The 19822-nt window shown below is 38.2% G+C and overlaps 1 protein-coding gene across 1 annotated transcript in view; it reads right to left on the bottom strand.

Annotated features, from left to right (window-relative positions):
• Positions 1-230: 230 nt before the first annotated feature.
• The window catches only part of LOC117197504 (NADH dehydrogenase [ubiquinone] 1 beta subcomplex subunit 3-like), a 131151-nt gene continuing 111559 nt past the window's right edge, over positions 231-19822 (bottom strand). Inside the window, exon 3 of the mRNA XM_033409578.2 lies at positions 231-570. Coding sequence (XP_033265469.2) covers positions 231-570 — 340 coding nt within the window. The remainder of the gene's footprint in view (positions 571-19822) is intronic.

Below are 19822 nucleotides of genomic sequence, written 5' to 3'. Positions count from 1 at the left end.
CCTGCATCTCATTCAGACAGCATCTTCTCTCTGATGCCCTTCTTGATCCCTGTCCTTATATACCCCTTCCATGCCTTCTGTAGTGCCTTGTTTTAACCTTTGCCACATTTTATTTTATTTTGCATGTTTTCTTATTTTTTTAAATCTTGCTAGTATTCTTTAGGGAACAAACGCACAGGTGAGTAGCTACAGTGAAGAAATCTTCTTTTTATTAGAAAGTTAAGAAGACATTAAAAGATACTTCCAGGTATTATCTTCAGTGATGCCTCTTTTTGCCAGGACTCCAGGTAATATTCAGCCCCTACAGCTACCACAAGTGCAGCAAATCCCCATTTGAATCCTTTTAATAATACACCAACAAAGGAAACATTATTTGCAAAGCCACCTGTGTATCTCCAAGCTTCACTGCGGCCCCATGGATCCCTTAGCCCTTGTGCAGCCAGCTTCTCCTGGACAGTTTCTAATGGTGTCCCTTCTATCTTCTGTTGTTTATAATCTGGAAGTTCCATTTTACTATGACCATGTTCATGCCCATGTCCATGGGCCGGCCATGTTGTTGTTACTTGCTTTCTTCAGTTGATTCTTTTAAAATGCAGTATTATTGTGGTTAATACATATGGATCACATGAACTTTTTCTGACAGCAGTCTGACCTCTCAGGACACTCAAGATTCAACCCTCCAGCCAGAGCTGCCACATTGCATTTTAATCACTTATTTACTGACTGTCTTAAAAACTCTTGAGGGCACAGACTATGTCATTTAATAGATTCCAGACTGTACCATCCCTCAGATGGTGAGCACTTAATATATGTGTGTTGAGTGAGTGAAAAAATATTGTTTTCTTACTTTACAAAAATTTAGAATATTTATGTATACTTTAGAATATTTTCTACTTTCCTGAATAGGCAATGATTTGCATATATCCTCAGGACTGTCAGCATCATGAGCTGTAGGCTGTCATGAACTCTTCAGGCTTTAAAGAGAAACCTCAAATCAGTTATCTAAGGGTTTTTTAAAAAAGAAAATAATAACTGACATTTTTTTCTTACCACTTTCTTCTCTGTATGGGAATGATTTGCAGTTGTCATTAGGATGAATAATTCCCAGCCTTTTATAAAATGCAAACCTGAAAATGTTCTTTGAAAATCTGACTGCGATTTCTAAAAGGCATCATTTTCTGTCAAAAACTTCGTCCCACTCTAGCAATCGATATTTTACAAGTATCAGATGTATTCTGTTAGACACTCTCCTAGGCATATTACATACAGATTGTTTATGAAGCAGATTCAATTTCACCATTTTACGAATGAAGAAACTGCGGCATACAGAAGTTATGTAACTTGCCCAAGGTACCTTAGACACAGCTAGTAATAAAAGGAACTTAGACTGACTTTCAGGGGAGCAGAATACAGAGTCCTTATTCTAAAATTGCCATAGACCATTTCCTTTATATTTCATCCTACTGCACCTCCTGGAATATGTAGCGTTGTTTGTGTGCTATATGTATGTCTGTTTTATCTCCCAAATAAGATCCTAAGATCTTTCTTCTGAGGGAGTGTCTTATCTCTTTAGCCTCCACAGTATCTAGCATAGTGCTATACACATTGTGTGATCACTTCATAAATATGTGCTCAAGTGCTTTGAAAATTTATTTAAATTCTCCCCCTGGTCTTAGGAAATTGTATATAGGGGTTTTAACAAGTTAGGATAAAGCATATATATATTTTTAAAACTCAACATTTGTTGATCTAAGAAATGAATTTATGATTGAAGCGATCCCAATGATATCACCCATCTACTGTCCTTTTTTCCTCCTACCAGGCTTCCAGGTGGATATAATGATGCTTTGATGGATACTGATGAACTGGGTGCCTTGTAGCCTATTTGCTCGGTACCAATACGGGTTAATACAGCATTCATTTAACTCATTCCCTTTCATAGCTTCCTCTCCTGAGGGCTGTGCCACTTCTCTGAGGGTAGGGTAGGAAGCTTGTTGTCACTGTATGAAGGTGTAACTGAGCTCTTCTTTAGCCTCAAGGACACTCTCAACTCAGCTGTGGACTCCAGCTCTCCTGTAATGATGACTACCTTCCCCAGCTGAAATGTCTCCCAGTGCTTGGGAGGTTAAAATATTCCCCCATGCCACAATGGGTTTTGGGAGGCCACGGTGGTACCAAGCATCAGCGCCAAGAAAATAATAACTTGATTACCAAGACCCTCTGTCCTTCATGCAAATAGACCCCAGCAGGCTACCAAACTTGCCTATACATGTCTGAATTTGCTGAATGTATGTTACAAAATATATCTGGAAAGTTACAATTCCACTGTTATTCTCTTAAACCAATGTTCAACTCAAGAAAGCAAAAAGGAAAATAATTGTGTTTATTAAATTTCTTCATCAAAGCTTTTATTATAAGATCAAGTCTTCCTAGGGGAATTCCCTGGTGGTCCAGGGGTTAGGACTTCATGCTTTCACTGCTGAGGCAGAGGTTCAATCCCTGGTTGGGGAACTAAGATTCCTCAAGATGTGCTGCAAGGCACCTCCCCACCCCAAAAAATCAAGTCTTCATAGAATTTTGTCATATTATCTTTTTTACTAATAAATGCTTTTTGTTCTAATCATTTTGGATTACAGAAATAATACATGTTCATGTTCATGATAGAATTATTGAAAAGAACTATATTTTAAGTGTTTAATAATTCACAATATCTTCACTCAAAATACTTAATATTTTGGTATATTTTCTTTGTCTAGGTAATTACTTGGATAAAGAGATTTCAAAATGGAGACATAACTGCTATTGATATACATATATAGATCTATAGTTTATTTCCACTGACTGAACCTTATCTCATGAACATTTTTCAGATCACTTAAGATTCTTCAATGACCTTTTAAAAAGGCTCTATAATGTCACATAGCTACATAATGTTCCATTTAATGGTCTAACGAGGATATTTTGATGCTTTCACTGAGATGAACACCAGATTGCTCTTCCAAATCCTATCTGAATAAGAGAGGAAAGTACATTATGAACTGCATAAAGACAGGGAGATTTTCTAAAGAAATAAAGCAACCTTCATCTGCCCAATAAAATCCTGGAATTAAAAAATAAAGAAAAATAAATTCTTTTTTGTAAAATACCCCAGAACCTAGTTGCTTATTTGAGCTTTATCAAAGTGATTCAAGTCCAATGGAGTCCTATTTGTGTCTGAAACCCCTCACCACCGTACAAGGGAAGGAAAGTGACAAGAAGATACCTTTGTCAGATTTTCAGCTACTTCATTTTCTTAAGCCAAGCTGCAGATAACACAAATACAAACTTACATGCAGTATTTTAGCTGTGTGTGGTGCTTATCAATTGGTGGGAGGACAAAAGGGAAAGAAAATTAGAAAACCAAGAGATGTTTTCTGAACCTTAAAATTGGCACAGCGAGATTACCTCTACTTATGCAAATAATTTACCTTTTCTCTGTTACTGTGAGAAGCAAACATCTGCTTTGAGATATATTTACTCAGAGAAAAATGGTGACTAATTTTTCATCCAAAATATCATGAACTAAAAGGAATTAGATTAGTCCTAAAAGAAATGAGATGGGGGGATATAGCAAGAGAAATAAAAGAAAAACTTCCCTTTCGTATTCTGCAAAATGGAGCATAACAACGCTTTTACAGCATGGAAATGCAAATAAAAATATTATATACAATTGTATACCTATCAAATCGAAAAGGCTTAAAATACTGAGTATAGCCAAGGATGTGGATAAATGGAAACTCTCTCAAACTGCTGAGTAAACACAGACCAGTTATGTAAGTTATTTTTTGTTTGTTTTATTTTTTAACTTAATGAGATACACGTGATGATGAAACTTCAAGGTCAGAAGTCTTGCATCCTTTCTAAGACTCAGGAGAAAGATTCTGGAACACTGGTGTACAAGGGCAGGGCAATGGGAGCATTTATCTTCTGCACAGGTAGTAAGCGGGTGCATTGTCAGTAGAGAATGTAAAAACAGAAATATAACCAACTAAAAGGTAGTTCGCTTTCTTATTATCACCATGTGCCTACGTTTCTAAACAATAGTCCACCTTGAAAAAAAGTCTTTTGTTTGTCTAAGCTCTTTACAATTGCTGTGATTATTGCACATTTTTAAACTACTTTACTTAGCCTTTGATTATCATGTTTTCTACATGGAAGTTAATTCAGGGAATTTTCAGTTGTGCAGTCAATCCGCGGCAATCATGGACTCAGCTGTATTATATATCAGGGGATAATGGGATTGAAGGAGGTTTTCTAGAACAGGGTAGATTTCACCAAATTGCTAGATGAAACGAAGGTGCCAGTGGAAGGTGCCAGGGATGAAAGGAGAAAGTGTGTTATATAGTTAATGCATCAAAGTCTGTAGGCTTCTGTAGTTGTGGCTCCCTTTTGTTCTCGCTACATGACTTTTCTTGACTAATGGGACAATAACCCTTGTGATGCAAACAGAGACTTGTAAAGTGCTTGCACACAGGGGCTTGCTCTCTTTTGTGGCCCTTAGGGGGATCCTGCAATTGCTAACACATGAATAGGCCCAAACTAGACTTCTGGATGATGAGTGACACACGGCCTAGTCACTTTTATCACCTCACCTGACATCAGTCCAATTTACAGACCTGTGAGTAAGGCCATTCTAGACCATTCAGTCCCAGACAAGCCTCCAGCTGGTCACTGAGGTGTAAGTGAGTACACCTGAAATTAGCCCAACCTGGCTCATATGGGCAGAAACATCCAGCTTACCTTTAGACTTGTGAGCAATGATGTGTGATTATTGTTTTAAGACACTAAGTTTTGAGGTAGTTTGTTACACAGCAAAAACCAACTGATACAAGATCCTTTAGTGGGTGAGTGAGGATGGGATAGAAATCAGAGGTAGAAGGTAGACTAATCTATCCCTTAGATTAGTCCTGGATATAAGATAATATATACATAACTTGTTCAAATCCCCTGGCTTCCACACATGCACACACACACGCGTGCGGGCACACAAAGACACACACACACACACACTCTCCTTCCCCCACTTCCCTTCAGGGTCAGGGAAAGAATGCAGGCTCTGAACTGAGACCACCTAAATTTAAATCCTTGTTTTGTTCTTTACTGGCTGAATGATCTTGGGCACAGGTCTTATTCATATGTAAAATAGAGGTGATAGTATTTACCTCATAAAGTTGTTGAAAAGATTAAGTGATCTCATATATGTAAGGACCTAGCTCATAATAAACACCTCTTAAATGCTAGCTACATAGGTACCTTGGTGAAGATACAGCATAATTTGAGCTGAAGTGATCGGGAAAGTTAAGGGAGTATTTATCAGCTAACATCAAAATCCTCAAGAAATGCAGGATGCAAGATGCCATCAGAGAGTAAAAGAAAGAGCAACAAGAATTTGAGGATAAAGAGAATTAATGGTGGTGAGATTTTAAGAAGATGATTATAGAGGAATTTTTAAAAATGTTTGAGTAGCAATGATAGTCCAATTAAGGTTAAAAAGAACAAGTTTATGGGGGACACGCTCAGTACAGTTTTAATTTTCTACCACAGTGCTCAGTAGTTCAGGAGTAGAATTGGGGAGAACAAATAAAAGATTTGTTGGATGGCAGATAAATAGATGATGGCACCAGGGAAGTTAATATTAGAAATAGTTGGCCATGGGGCCTGAGTTGGCCTGAAGGCAAGAGAGAACATAAAGGAACTGATCGGCTGAGAGAATAGAATGGGGTCAAAGCACAAGAAACAGGAGTCATACAGACCTACTTGAAAGTAGGAAACTACAACTTTCTTAGTTGATGGATAGTATCGTTTTATCCTTAGTGACTTGCTTTTTTGCCTAGAGCCAACCATCTTATTATCATATGATTTTTGTAGAGCTTTCTTTCAGGAAGGCTTATTTTCTGAACTTCTGTAAGAGACACCAAATTTTAAAAGAGAGCTCGTGGTTCAAAATCCAGCCCATTATGGTGGCTCTCCTCTGAGGATGCTGTGCCTATTGGATCATCTGTCTCAGCTACTAAAACTTTTCTACAAGTAACCATTATTTTTTTTTTAACATCTTTATTGGAGTATAATTGCTTTACAATGTTGTGTTAGTTTCTGCTTTATAGCAAAGTGAATCAGCTATACATATATATATATATATATATATACCCACATCTCCTCCCTCTTGCGTCTCTCTCCCACCCTCCCTATCCCACCCTTCTAGGTGGTCACAAAGCCCTGAGCTGATCTCCCTGTGCTATGCAGCTTCTTCCCACTAGCTATCTGTTTTACATTTGGTAGTGTATATATATCCATGCCACTCTCTCACTTCGTCCCAGCTTACTCTTCCCCCTCCCCGTGCCCTCAGGTCCATTCTCTACATCTGCATCTTTATTCTTCTCCTGCCCCTAGGTTCTTCATAACTATTTTTTTTTTAGATTCCATATATATGTGTTAGCATACGGTATTTGTTTTTCTCTTGCTGACTTACTTCACTCTGTATGACAGACTCTAGGTCCATCCACCTCACTACAGATAACTCAATTTCGTTTCTTTTTATGGCTGAGTAATATCCCTTTGTATATATGTGCCACATCTTCTTTATCCATTCATCCGAAGATGGACACTTAGGTTACTTCCATGTCCTGGCTATTGTAAATAGAGCTGCAATGAACATTGTGGTACATGACTCTTTTTGAATTATGGTTTTCTCAGGGTATATGCCCAGTAGTGGGATTGCTGGGTCATATGGTAGTTCTATTTTTAGTTTTTTGAGGAACCTCCATACTGTTCTCCATAGTGGCTGTATCAATTTACATTCCCACCAACAGTGCAAGAGGGTTCCCTTTTCTCCACACCCTCCCCAGCATTTACTGTTTGTAGATTTTTTGGTGATTCCCATTCTGACTGGTGAGGTGATACCTCATTGTAGTTTTGATTTGCATTTCTCTAATGATTAGTCATGTTGAACATTGTTTCATGTTTTTTTTTTGGCAATTTGTATATCTTCTTTGGAGAAATGTCTATTTAGGTCTTCTGCCCATTTTTGGATTGGGTTGTTTGTTTTTTTGTTATTGAGCTGCATGAGCTGCTTGTAAATTTGGAGATTAATCCTTTGTCATTTCCTTCATTTGCAAATATTTTCTCCCATTCTGAGGGTGGTCTTTTCATCTTGTTTATGGTTTCCTTTGCTGTGCAAAAGCTTTGAAGTTTCATTAGGTCCCATTTGTTTATTTTTGTTTTTATTTCCATTTCTCTAGGAGGTAGGTCAAAAAGGCTCTTGCTGTGATTTATGTCATAGAGTGTTCTGCCTGTGTTTTCCTCTAAGAGTTTTATGATGTCTGGCCTTACATTTAGGTCTTTAATCCATTTTGAGTTTATTTTTGTGTATGGTGTGAGGGAGTGTTCTAATTTCATTCTTTTACATGTAGCTGTCCCATTTTCCCAGCACCACTTATTGAAGAGGCTGTCTTTTCTCCATTGTCTATTCTTGCCCCCTTTATCAAAGATAAGGTGACCATATGTGCGTGGGTTTATCTCTGCGCTTTGTATCCTGTTCCATTGATATATATTGCTGTTTTTGTGCCAGTACCATACTGTCTTGATTACTGTAGCTTTGTAGTATAGTCTGAAGTCTGGGAGCCTGATTCCTCCAGCTCCATTTTTCTTTCTCAAGATTGCATTGGCTCTTTGGGGTCTCTTGTGTTTCTATACAAATTGTGAATTTTTTGGTTCTATTCTGTGAAAAATGCCATTGGTAGTTTGCTAGGGATTGCATTGAATCTGTAGATTGCTTTGGGTAGGTGAGTCATTTTCACAATGTTGATTCTTCCAATCCAAGAACATGGTATATCTCTCCATTGTTTGTATCATCTTTAATTTCTTTCATCAGTGTCTTAATAGTTTTCTGCATACAGGTCTTTTGTCTCCCTAGGTAGGTTTATTCCTAGGTATTGTATTCTTTTTGTTGCATTGGTAAATGGGAGTGTTTCCTTAATTTCTCTTTTAGCTTTTTCATCATTAGTGTATAGGGATGCAGGAGATTTCTGTGCATTAATTTTGTATCCTGCCACTTTACCAAATTCATTGATTAGCTCTAGTAGTTTTCTGGTGGCATGTTTAGGATTCTCTATGTATAGTATCATGTCATCTGCAAACAGTGACAGCTTTACGTCTTCTTTTCTGATTTGGATTCCTTTTATTTCTTTTTCTTCTCTGATTGCTGTGGCTGAAACTTCCAAAACTATGTTGAATAATAGTGGTGAGAGTGGACAACCTTGTCTTGTTCCTGATCTTAGAGGAAATCGTTTCAGTTTTTCATCACTGAGAATGATGTTGGCTGTGGGTTTGTCATATATGGCCTTTATTATGTCAAGTGACCATTATTATCCTTGCATGTCAGAGCAGCAAGAAAGAGGATTTTCTCTAGCACTCAGAGGTGCATCTGTGGGTCTGTGTGAATCTAGCCACATTTGAGCGTCCCCTGCTCTCCTGAGTGAGCCTGTGAGCTCCTGCTCCTCCTCTCTGCCTTCTTAGGTACCGTCCATTTTCCAGACCCAGCCCACGCTCTCAGCCCCACAGAGTTCTTCCCAGTTATTCCAGCCCAACACAGTGTCTTCCTCCTCAGAACCATTATAGCAACTCATCTGACACTTAGCACGTGCCGTCTTTTATTCCAGTTTTTTTTTAAACTAAGAAGCAATACATTTTAAAGCTAGAAGAGGTTTCAGAGAATACCTAATTCAGCTCCTTCATTTTGCTAATGAGAAAATTGAAACTCAGAGATATTTAATAAGCGACAGAACCAAAACTAGAATCCAGCCCACCTTTGTCATTATTTGGTGCCTTTTCTACTGTTCATCTATGTCCTGAGAGAACATTAGGTTCCTCAGGACAAGAACTTTCTTGAATCTATAGGGTTTACATGGTGGGATGCTCAGTAGATGTTCACCCACAGTGACATGGTGCTGTACCAAGCTACATGAGACAGCTGAAACAGAAAGAAATTCTTGTGTAGAACAGATTTTACAGTTAAAAATCACTGATGTTTTTCAAACCCTTAGACGTATAAAGTTTTCCAAATAAAATGTATTAGAAAGTTTTTGCTGTATATAGTTTTGTTCCCTTAACTCACTGCTTAGGGTAGTCTTCTTTAAGATGTACATGGACCAGTTTTGGCCAATATAGGTTACATATAGTGGTTTGAATCCCAGCAGAAGAAAATTCTCCCATCTAACCCTTTAGCCAGTTAACTAGAAGAAGCTTATCTTTGTGGTTATTGATTTTAATTTCATTTCAGAAAAAAAATCAGAGTCAATTTAATAAACAAAAGCATTTATACATTTTAACTTAATTTGGCAATATGGATTGAAAAAAAAGTGGAACCAAACAAAAGCAACTATAAGAACACATTTTAGGAGCTGAATGAGTGCTGCTACAAGAAATTACCAATATCCCCCATTTTGAATTTTAATTATATTAAAAAAATCAGTCTATTACCCAAGATTAGCCAGCACCTGTATGTGGCCTGGCACTCATCACCTTGAATTTCTTCACTGAAACCATTTGAAAACTGAGTACAGAGCCTGTGTTCTCATTCCAGCTTGTTCACCTGTGACCATGTTAAGAAGACATTCCCCAGAATGGCTCAGTCAAAACTTACTGTGAACACTGTCACAATCTAATCAACTCTACATGCACATTTCAAGGCAGTGGCTCTGAAATCCCAGGAAAGGTTTGTGAGCTTCCTGAAACAGAAAAATACTTCTATCGATTCTTCCCCTGAGCTCAGTTGAGGCATTCTGGCCTTGTGGGCCTCCTTCCTTCTCTCCACCTCAGCTTTTCTCCTTCCTCTACCTCCCTCCCATCGGAGTCCCCACTTGCAGTTAGTTTTCCTAATTCCACCCACAGGAGCCAAAAACCTAAAGAAAACACATTTATTGTTTAAAATGTAACTTGCAGAGAGCATTTGGACGGAAAAATGTTCTCAGCCTCTTGGCGCTAATCCACTGTGTTATTTTTCTTCCAGACTTGTTCTTCCCCAAATGACTACAGCTTTTGCTGCCCTTTCTCTGAAAGTATCTTCAAGACCTCTTTTAGATTCTGAAAAGCTACCTGAATTTGCAGGCAGCTTCCTGTTAGGCTCACATTTTGCAGAATGCATGCTTGGTGTGCAGAAGGTGGGGAAGGTGTTTGAAAAAAACAGGAAGCACCTGTGAATGTGCGACTTCATTCCTGGAAGCGGAAGGCTCCCTCTGAGATGGCTGTAGATGCTTCCTTCTGTTTCACCTATGTGCACTTTTACAGAGCTTTTAGATACTCTAAAGACTATGAATGGGCTTCCGAATGGCATGATGATTTGCAAAGTCTGGTGTATCCATAAGCATGGATAGTTCTTCTGTTTTGCCCTGTATAGATTTCTCTTTCTGCTAGGGATACTGATATGCGTGGAATGCCTACAAGGTAGGCTTTCAAAAATTACTATTATTGTGGTAAAAAAAAACCAACAACACACAACACGAGCTCTACAATGTTAACAAATTTTTAAGTGTTCTGTGTGGTATTGTTAACTATAGACATGACGGTGTGCAGCAGATCTCTAGAACTTTTTCATCTTGCATGACTGAAACTTTATACCCGTTTAACAGCAACTCCTCATTTCCTCCTCCCCCAGCCCCTGGCAACCACCATTCTACTTTCTGCTTCAATAAGTTTGATTACTTTAGGTATCTCATACAAGTGGAATCATGCAGTGTTTGTCCTTCTGTGACTGACTTCTTTCACTTAGCATAATGTCTTCAAGGTTTATCCGTGTTGTAGCATATGACAGGATTTTCTCCTTTTTATGGCTAACAGTCCATTGTATGTATATACTAACATTTTATTTATCCATTTATCTGTCAGTGAGCATTTGGGTTGTTTCCACCTCTTGGCTATTGTGAATAATGCTGCAATGAACATGGGAGTGCAAATATCTCTTCAAGATACTGAGTTCAGTTTTTTTGGATATGTACTCAGAAGTGGGATGGCTGGATCATATGGTAGTTTTATTTGTTTATTTATTTTTTGGCCACACCACGTGGCATTCAGGATCTTAGTTCCCCGACCAGGGATTGAACCCCTGCCACCTGCAGTGGAAGCTTGGAATCCTAACCACTGGACCACCAGTGAATTCCCAGTTCTATTTTTAATTTTATAAAAATTTCCATATTGTTTTCCATAGTAGCTACACCATTTTACATTGCCACCAAGAATGAATAAGGGTTCCGATTTCTCCATATCCTTGTCAGCACTTGTCATTTTTTGTTTTTTGTATACTGGCTGCCTTCATCAGTTAAAGCTGCTATAACAAAAATACCATAGACTGGGTGGCTTAAGTAACAAACATTTATTTCTCACAATTCTGGAGGTTTAGCCAAGATCAGGGTGCTGCAGATTTGGTGTCTGGTGAGGGCCCATTTCCTGTTGACAGAAGGCTGCCTGGTCCCTGTGTCTTCACATGGCAGAGAGAGAGCTCTGTATTCTTCATTCCCTTGCAGTGGCACCAATCCCATAATAGGGGCTCTACCCCCATGACCTCATCCAAACCTAATTACTTCTCAAGTGTCCTGCCTTCAAAAATACTATCACAACAAGCATTAGGCTTCACCATATGAATTTGGGGGTACACAAACATTTAGTCCGTAGCAGTGGTCATTCTAACACGATGATACAGTACTTCATCGTGGTTTTGATTTGCATTTCCCTGATGACTAGTGATGTTGAGCATCTTTTCATATAACTCTTGGATACTTATATGTCTTTTTTTTTTTTTGTCCAAGGCTTTTACCCATTTTTAATCAGGTTATTATTAGGTTTTGTTTGTTTGCTTTTTGCTATTGAATTATAGGAGTTCCTTATATATATTAGAGATTAAGCCCTTGTCAGATATATAGTTGGCAGATATTTTCTCCCATTCGGTAGGTTGCCTTTTCACTCTATTGATTGTTTCCTTTGCTGTGAAGAAACTTTTTAGTTTGATGTATTTGTTTTTGCTTTTGTTGCCTATGCTTTCATTTGTCATATGGAAGAAGTCATTGCCAAGGCCAATATCATAAGGATTTTCCCCTATATTTTTTTCCTAAGAGCTCTACAGTTTCAGGTCTTATGTTTAAGTCTTTAACCCATTTTGAGTTGATATTTTTGTATGGTGTCAGATAGTGGTCTAGTTTCATTCTTTTGCATGTGGCTGTCCAATTTTCTCAACACCATTTGTTAAAAAGACTATTCTTTCTCCATTGTGAATTCTTGGCACCTTTGTTGAAGAGCGGTTGACCATATATGCATGGGTTTATTTCTGTTCCATTGGTCTGTTTGTCTTTATGCCAGTATCATACTGTTTTGACTGCCATAACTTTGTACTATATTTTGAAACTAGAAACTGTGGTGCCATCTTTGTTCCTTTTCAGGATTGTTTTGGCTATTTGAGGTCCTTTGTGCTTTTATATGAATTTCAGGATTGTTTTTTCTATATCTATAACAAAATGCCATTGGGATTTTATTAGGGATTGATTGCACTGAATCTGTAGATTGCTTTGGGTAGGGTGGCCATTTTAACCATGTCTTCTAATCCATGACTGTAGGATGTTTTACCATTTATTTGTGTCTTCTTTAATTTTTTTCAGCAATGTATTATAGTTTTCAGTGTATACATTTTTCATCTCCTTTAAGTTTATTCTTATTTTATTTTCGATGCTATTATAAATGGAATTGCTTTCTTAATTTCTGTTTTGGATTGTTCATTGTTAGTGTATAAAAATACAGCTGATTTTTTTTTTTTTTTTTTTGTGGTACGCGGGCCTCTCACCGCTGCGGCCCCCCCCGCCCCCCCGCCCCGCTGCGGAGCACAGGCTCCGGACGCGCAGGCCCAGTGGCCATGGCCCACGGGCCCAGCCGCTCCGTGACACGCGGGATCCTCCCAGACTGGGGCACGAACCCGCGTCCCCCGCATCGGCAGGCGGACTCCCAACCACTGAGCCACCAGGGAAGCCCCAGCTGATTTTTTATGTTGATTTTTTTTATCCTACAACTTTGCTGAATTCGTTATTAGTTCTAACAGGTTTTTTGTGCAATCTTTAGAGTTTCTATATGTAAAATCATGTCATCTATGAACAGAGATAATTTTATTTCTTTTCTTTTCATTTGGAGGACTCTCGTTTCTTTTTCTTGCCTAATTGTCTTGGCTAGGCCTTTCAGTACTGTGTTGAATAGAAGTGGCAGTAGTGGGCATCCTTGTCTTGTTACTGATCTTAAGAAAAAAACTTTCAGTTTTTCATCTGTGAGTATGATGGCTATGGGCTATTTACATATGGCACTTTTTATGTTGAGGTAATTTCCTGCTATCCACAGTTTTTTTAGTGTTTTTATCATGAAGTGGTGTTGAATTAATCAAATGCGCTTTTTTTAAAAACATCTATTGAGGTATCTTGTGATTTTTAAGCTTTGTTTTGTTAATGTGGTGTATCATATTGATTGGTTTTTGTATGTTGAACCATCTTTTGTATGTTGAACCATATCAAGGATAAATCTCACTTGTTCATGGTATATGATCCCCACTGATAGTGCTGTTGAATTCAATTTGCTAGTATTTTGTTGAGGATTTTCACATCTATATTCATCAGGGATATTGTTTTGTAGTTTTCTTCTCTTGTGGTATCTTCTGGCTTTAGTATCAGAGTAATGCTGGTCTCATAAAATGAGATTGAAAGTACTTCCTCCTCTTCAATTTTTTGGAAGAGTTTAAGGAGGATTGGTGTTCATTATTGGTTAGCAGACATTTGATCCTGTTCAAAACATGCAGAAGACATTTGGTTCCTGTCAAAAGGTCCATGAGACATTTGGTCCATAAGCCATTTGGTCCATGACAAAATGTCTCCTCTTTTCATTTCTGATTTTATTTATTTGAGTCTTCTTTGTTTTATTTATAGTTAGTTTAGCTAAACTTTTGTCAATTTTGTTGACTTTTTAAAAAAAACTCAGTTTCATCATTTTTTCTGTTTTCCGTTTCATTTATTTCTGCTCTAATCTATATTATTTCCTTTCTTCTGCTCACTTTACGTTTATTTGGGTCTTCTTTTTCTAGTTCCTTGAGGTGTAGATTTAGGTTGTTTATTTGAGATCTTTCTACTTTTGCAATGTATTTATTGCTATAAAATTCCCTCTTAGTACTGCTTTTGCTGCATCCCATAAGTTTTGGTATGTTGTGTGTTTTTTTTTCACTTAAGATATTTTCTAATGTCCTTTTTGATCTTCTGTTTGGATTTCTAGCCATTATTGAAAGCAGGGTATTGAAATCGCCTATCATTTTGTTACTGTCTGTCTCCCTCTTCAGTTTGGTCAATAGTTGCTTTATGTATTTAGGTGTCCTGATGTTGAGTGCATATATATTTATAATTATTATATCTACCTGGTAATTTGACCCTTCTATCATTATGAAATATCTTTTTGTCTTGTGATAGGTTTTGACTTAAAATTTATTTTGTCTGATGTAAGTATGGCCATCTCTGCCCTTTTGGTTCGCATTTGCATGGGATATTTTTTCCATCCTTTCACTTTCAGCCTAATGTGGTTTTTAAATCTAAAGTGAGTCTCTTCATGAATGGATCTAGAGAGTGTCATACAGAGTGAAGTAAGTCATAAAGAGAAAAGCAGATATTGAATAATAACGCATGTATGTGGAATCTAGAAAAATGGTATAGATGATCTTATTTGCAAAGCAGTAATAGAGACCTAGACATAGAGAACAAACGTATGGATACCAAGGGGGAAAGGGGTGGGGTGGCAGGAACTGGGAGATGGGGATTGACACATATACATATTGATACTATGTATAAAATAGACAATTGATGGGAGCATACTGTATAGCACAGGGAACTCTATCTAATGCACTGTGGTAACCTAAATGGGAGGGAAGTCCAAAAGGTAGGGGATATCTGTATGTGTATGGCCGATTCATTTTGTTGTGCAGTGGAGGCTAACACAACATTGTAAAGCAACCATACTCCAATAAAAATTAATAAAAAATAAAGTGAGTCTCTTGTAGACAGTATATAGATTTTTAAAAAAATCCATTCAGCCACTCTATGTCCTTTGACTGGGGAGTTTAATCCATTTACATTTTAAGTAATTATTGATAGGGAAGGACTTGCTATTAATATTTTTAAAATATTTTCTGTCTTTTTATTTATTAATTTTTATTTATTGAGGTATAGTTGTTTTACAGCGTAGTGTTAGTTTCTACTGTACAGCAAAGTGGAGTTCCCTGTGCTGTACAGCAGATTCTCATTAGTTATCTATTTTATACATATTAGTCCCAATCTCCCAGTTCATCCCACCCCGCGTTTTCCCCCCTTGGTGTCTATATGTTTGTTTGTTCTCTATGTCTGTGTCTCTTTTTCAAGGGATGTGATAAGTTCCCTTCTACGCTTAGTGACCAGTTCAGTTCTCGGATCCAAACCTTAGAAGAGGCAATTTTGTCAGAGAAGAAAAGAACAACCAGTAAGGAAGGAAGGAAAGATCTAGACATCATGATATTATAAGGGAGGTTTGAAAATACTGAGGCTGTTTTGCTTGGAGAAGAGAGTGTTTGTGGATTATTATAGTTGTCTTCAAATAGTTGAAGTTTGGGGTAGAAAATTGATTTTTCTATATAGTTGCAAGTATGAATATTCAAGTAAATAAACTAAATGAATTGGGGGATATATTTTGGCTGAATATATGGGAGGAATTTCATCTTCTCTCTGAAAATGGCAAGAACTACTTCTTGAGAGAAATGCTCCAAATATTATCATGAGAGACACTTATAGGAGATTTTATAAGAAGGAATCATACATTCAATAAAGGGTTGAATTAAGTGGCTTCTAAGTTTGCTTTCAGCTACAAAATTATGCTTCTAAGAGCCATCGTTTCAGATTTTTCAGTTTCCTAAATTATGCTGTTCCACACTTCAGTTTGTTTAAATCAAGGCACACTTGTGATGTGAAGCAAGATGTATGCACTTGCTGCAGTTGCAAGTTCTGCAGACACCCAGCAGGATCAATTTGGATTCAGGCTGACACTCTGCTCCTCTTCTGCAATCCAGTTCCAATGCAGACAGCAGTGAGCTGGCAACAGAACAGCACATGGAGTTTCAGTTCCTCTCAGGGAATAGAGGACATGCCACCAAACAGTTGGCTTCAATTAATAGAGCTGCTGCTGCCAGGGGAAAACAGAGGGAAGTAATCAAACCACCAAGGAAGCAATGACAGGTAGATGGGGGTCAGTCTCGGAGTCCTCTGGAACCTCTCCAGAGAACAGTCCCACTAGGCCACCACAGGGAAGATTAATTGAAAAGAAGAGCAATAAAGCACTGCATATTCTGTAGGTGTATCTGTCTCTGGCAAAACTGACTTCCCCCTCAAAGCTTTAAAGCACAGTGAACAAAAGGGGAATACAGAGAAGGAGGTTTCTACTTAATAAGATGACAACAGAGATGTGCTTGAGATAATGACTTCCACGTTGTGAACGAGGCTCTAAAACTCCTGAGCAGAGCCCATTGGACTGCACTTTGACTGTCCCCGAGTGCTCTGGGGCCTTGCTGCCTCCATGCCTGCTGGATCACACGCACGTCTGATTCATTGGCTGAAGTTGGCCTTCAGCACCGCCTCCCTCCCTCTCTTTTTAAGAGCAGTGACGAAAGGGAATGTTCTCTTAGCACAAGGCCAAGAACAGGCTGTTTTAAAAGCATTATGAGTTGATTTTAATAGAATGGGAAGAATGGTCGAGGAGGAAGACAGATCAGAACATCTTTGGTCAGCAGCTGCTTTAATTTATTTCGTATTAATGCAGTTCTCTTCAGAGCCCCTGATTGCAGTAACATTTCCAAAAATCGTTTTTTCCCCCCCTCGGGGTGATCCTATTCAACCAAAGCACACAAGGGCATTGTCTTAATCCATTTGGGCTGCTACAAGAAAATACCACAGACTGGGTGACTTACAAACAACAGAAATTATTTCTCACAGTTCTGGAGGCTGGAAAGTCCAAGATCAGAGTGCCAGCAAGATTGAGGTCTGATGAAGGCCCTATTTCCGGTTCATAGCTGGTGCCTCTTACTGAGTGGAGAAAGGCTAGGGATCTCCGACACGGTGGAAAAGGGCGAGAATCTCTCTGGAGCTTCTTTCATAAGGCACTAATCTCATTCGTGAGGGTCCCCCCGCAGGACTACAGTACCTCCCAAACCCCATCTCCTCACACCATCACACTGAGGAATAGGATCTCAGCACATGAATTTTGGGGAGACACAAACATACAGATCGTAGCAGGGCTGGTGACTTAGGAGCTATGTCAGGTGGTTCTCCTTATCTCCCTTGAAAAATAAGAGTTAAATAATTACCAAGCCATAACTCCACAAACCTGATATGCTAGATAAGTACCTTCTCTATTATTTGTGATTAATATTACAAAGAGTGTGTGAACCTGTGAATAAAATGTTTAGTTATCTTCTGAGTCTGATGACTCCTCACTTAGTCTTGGCTGTAACTAAACCTCGTGCTACCGTAGATGAAATATGGGAAGGTTCTAACTCCATTTGGCTAGCATCACCGTGAAGCCACAAAGCACTCCTATGTTCCCAAGGGGTCTCAAGTACAGAACTCCATTCCTGTCACATTGCCCTTTCAGGGAACTCAGGTATTCAGGAATACCCTTTTGTAAAACTTGATTGGCAAACACAAGAATTTCTGATCACTTGTATTGGGATAATTAGAAACAGTAGAAAATAAGGATTGAGAATAGAAAATAAAGGAAAGCAAGCAAGTTTTTGAGGAGAATCAGAAGTTTGGGGGGGGAGATTCAGGAATATAAGAAAACATAAACTAGGCTTATGTTGCCTATAATCTAATACCTTTTGTGAGGACAGAAGAGAGTATGAACTTTGACCTGCAAGACATTTTCAAAATTAGAGATGATGCCCCTCTCTAAAATAAAACTGACTTCCTGTATTCTGATCACAGTGAAAGAAAACTTTCAAGACCCCGAGATGGAGAACTGTTTGTTTTTCTGGCTTATTTCCTTGACCATTTTTTATTATGAAAGGCAGGGCTAAGCTAAAGTCAGATGTTATGCCCATTGCTTCCATCCCTCTGCCAATGAAAGAACTCATGCCTGTCATAGTCCAGAGTTCCTGACCTGACATGGCTTCCTTTCCAAAGAGGCAGACACCAAGGAGCTGGTCTACTACCCATAACTTAAGCCCTGAAGACATGGTGGAGCTATTATTTCAAAGGGGGAGATCTTCCAGACAGAACTTGAAGGCTCTTGGTCACATCACAACCTCCTTACCTCATTTGTCATAGGTTCAAAGGTGACATCTAGCCACCTTTTTTCCCCTTAGAATCCCAGGAGGCAAACAGTTAGAATTAACGAAAGGGCTTTGCACTAGAGATTCTGCCCGAATGTGTTATTTTCTCCTCCCTTAGTATGGTCCATCTTCTCCGAAAGAGGCACTCAGACCTCGGGTAATTTCCTTAAGAATAACAGATGATAGTCACACCCTCCTAATTTTATGAGCTGCTCAGGAGAAGAAAAAAATATGCACAGAATATGAGGAGATCTTTAAGATCATGACATAATGCTGTTTTATTTTTCTGTTATTGAAATGTACTAAGTGTCCATAGTGTAATATTTTGGAAATGTAGAAAAACATAGAAGAAGAAAATAAAATTACCCACACCACCACCATTTAAGAGGAGTCAGTCAGAGTTGGCCTGTTTTTGTACACCCAAAGGGTTGTAAACACCTTCACCTTGTGCATGTGCAAAGAGGAACATGCAGCCGAAACCTTTTGGGGACCACAAAGCCTAAAATATTTACCATCTAGCCCCTTATAGAACATTTTTGCTGACCCTTGATCCAGAAGTAACCACTATTATTTTGGTGCCTTTTCCCCCCAATCTCTATCAAGTACTTTACAGACTTTTAAGAAAAAAAAATCTGTGCTGTTGTTCTCTATGGTTTTGTTTTGGCTTCCCACCACCTACTTTAATATTACATCATGAGCATTTCCCAATGTCATTAAAGTTTATTTATCTACTTATTTATTTTTAAAGATTTTTTTTGATATGGACCGTTTTTAAAGTCTTTATTGAATTTTTTACAATATTGCTTCTGTTTTATGTTTTGGTTTTTTGGCTGAGAGGCATGTGGGATTTTAGCTCCCCAGTCAGGGATCGAACCTGTACCCCCTGCATTGGAAGGTGAAGTCTTAACCACTGGACTGCCAGGGAAGTCCCTAAAGTTTTTTTAAATCAAAGTCCATTGTAAGTATACAAGGCAAATGTAAACAGCTACCTTTATGGAACAGGACTCAGTGGTTAGTCCTATTTCCCCTAGAGTTCAAAAATTTCAAAGGATGTGCATGTGTTCATATTTTCAAATTTTTTTGTGTTAAAATACACATAAGTTTTACCATCTTAAGAATTTTTAAGTGTATGATTCAGTGGCATTAAGTAGATTCACATTGTTGTGCAACCATCACTACCACTCTTTTCATCTTGCAACACTGAAACTCCGTATCCATTAAACAATAGCTCCTTACTCTTTTCTCCCTCTCTAAAAACATGATTTTTAGTAACTATATAATATTTATTTTGGCTTTATGCTTTCTGGATTTTTTCATTTGGTGTACATTTCTCTGTCAACATGGGGAATAAAAGTGTTTCTTTGAGCCTTGCTTTTGAGTTAATGAAGGGAAAGTAACACAAATGTTGCAGGAAAACTGTCAACAGTGCTT

This window comes from Orcinus orca, chromosome 11 (genome assembly GCF_937001465.1).
Source record: "Orcinus orca chromosome 11, mOrcOrc1.1, whole genome shotgun sequence".
NCBI lineage: Eukaryota > Metazoa > Chordata > Mammalia > Artiodactyla > Delphinidae > Orcinus > Orcinus orca.
Note: the sequence above shows the minus strand (reverse complement) of the source record. Positions and strands in the feature narration are given on the sequence as shown.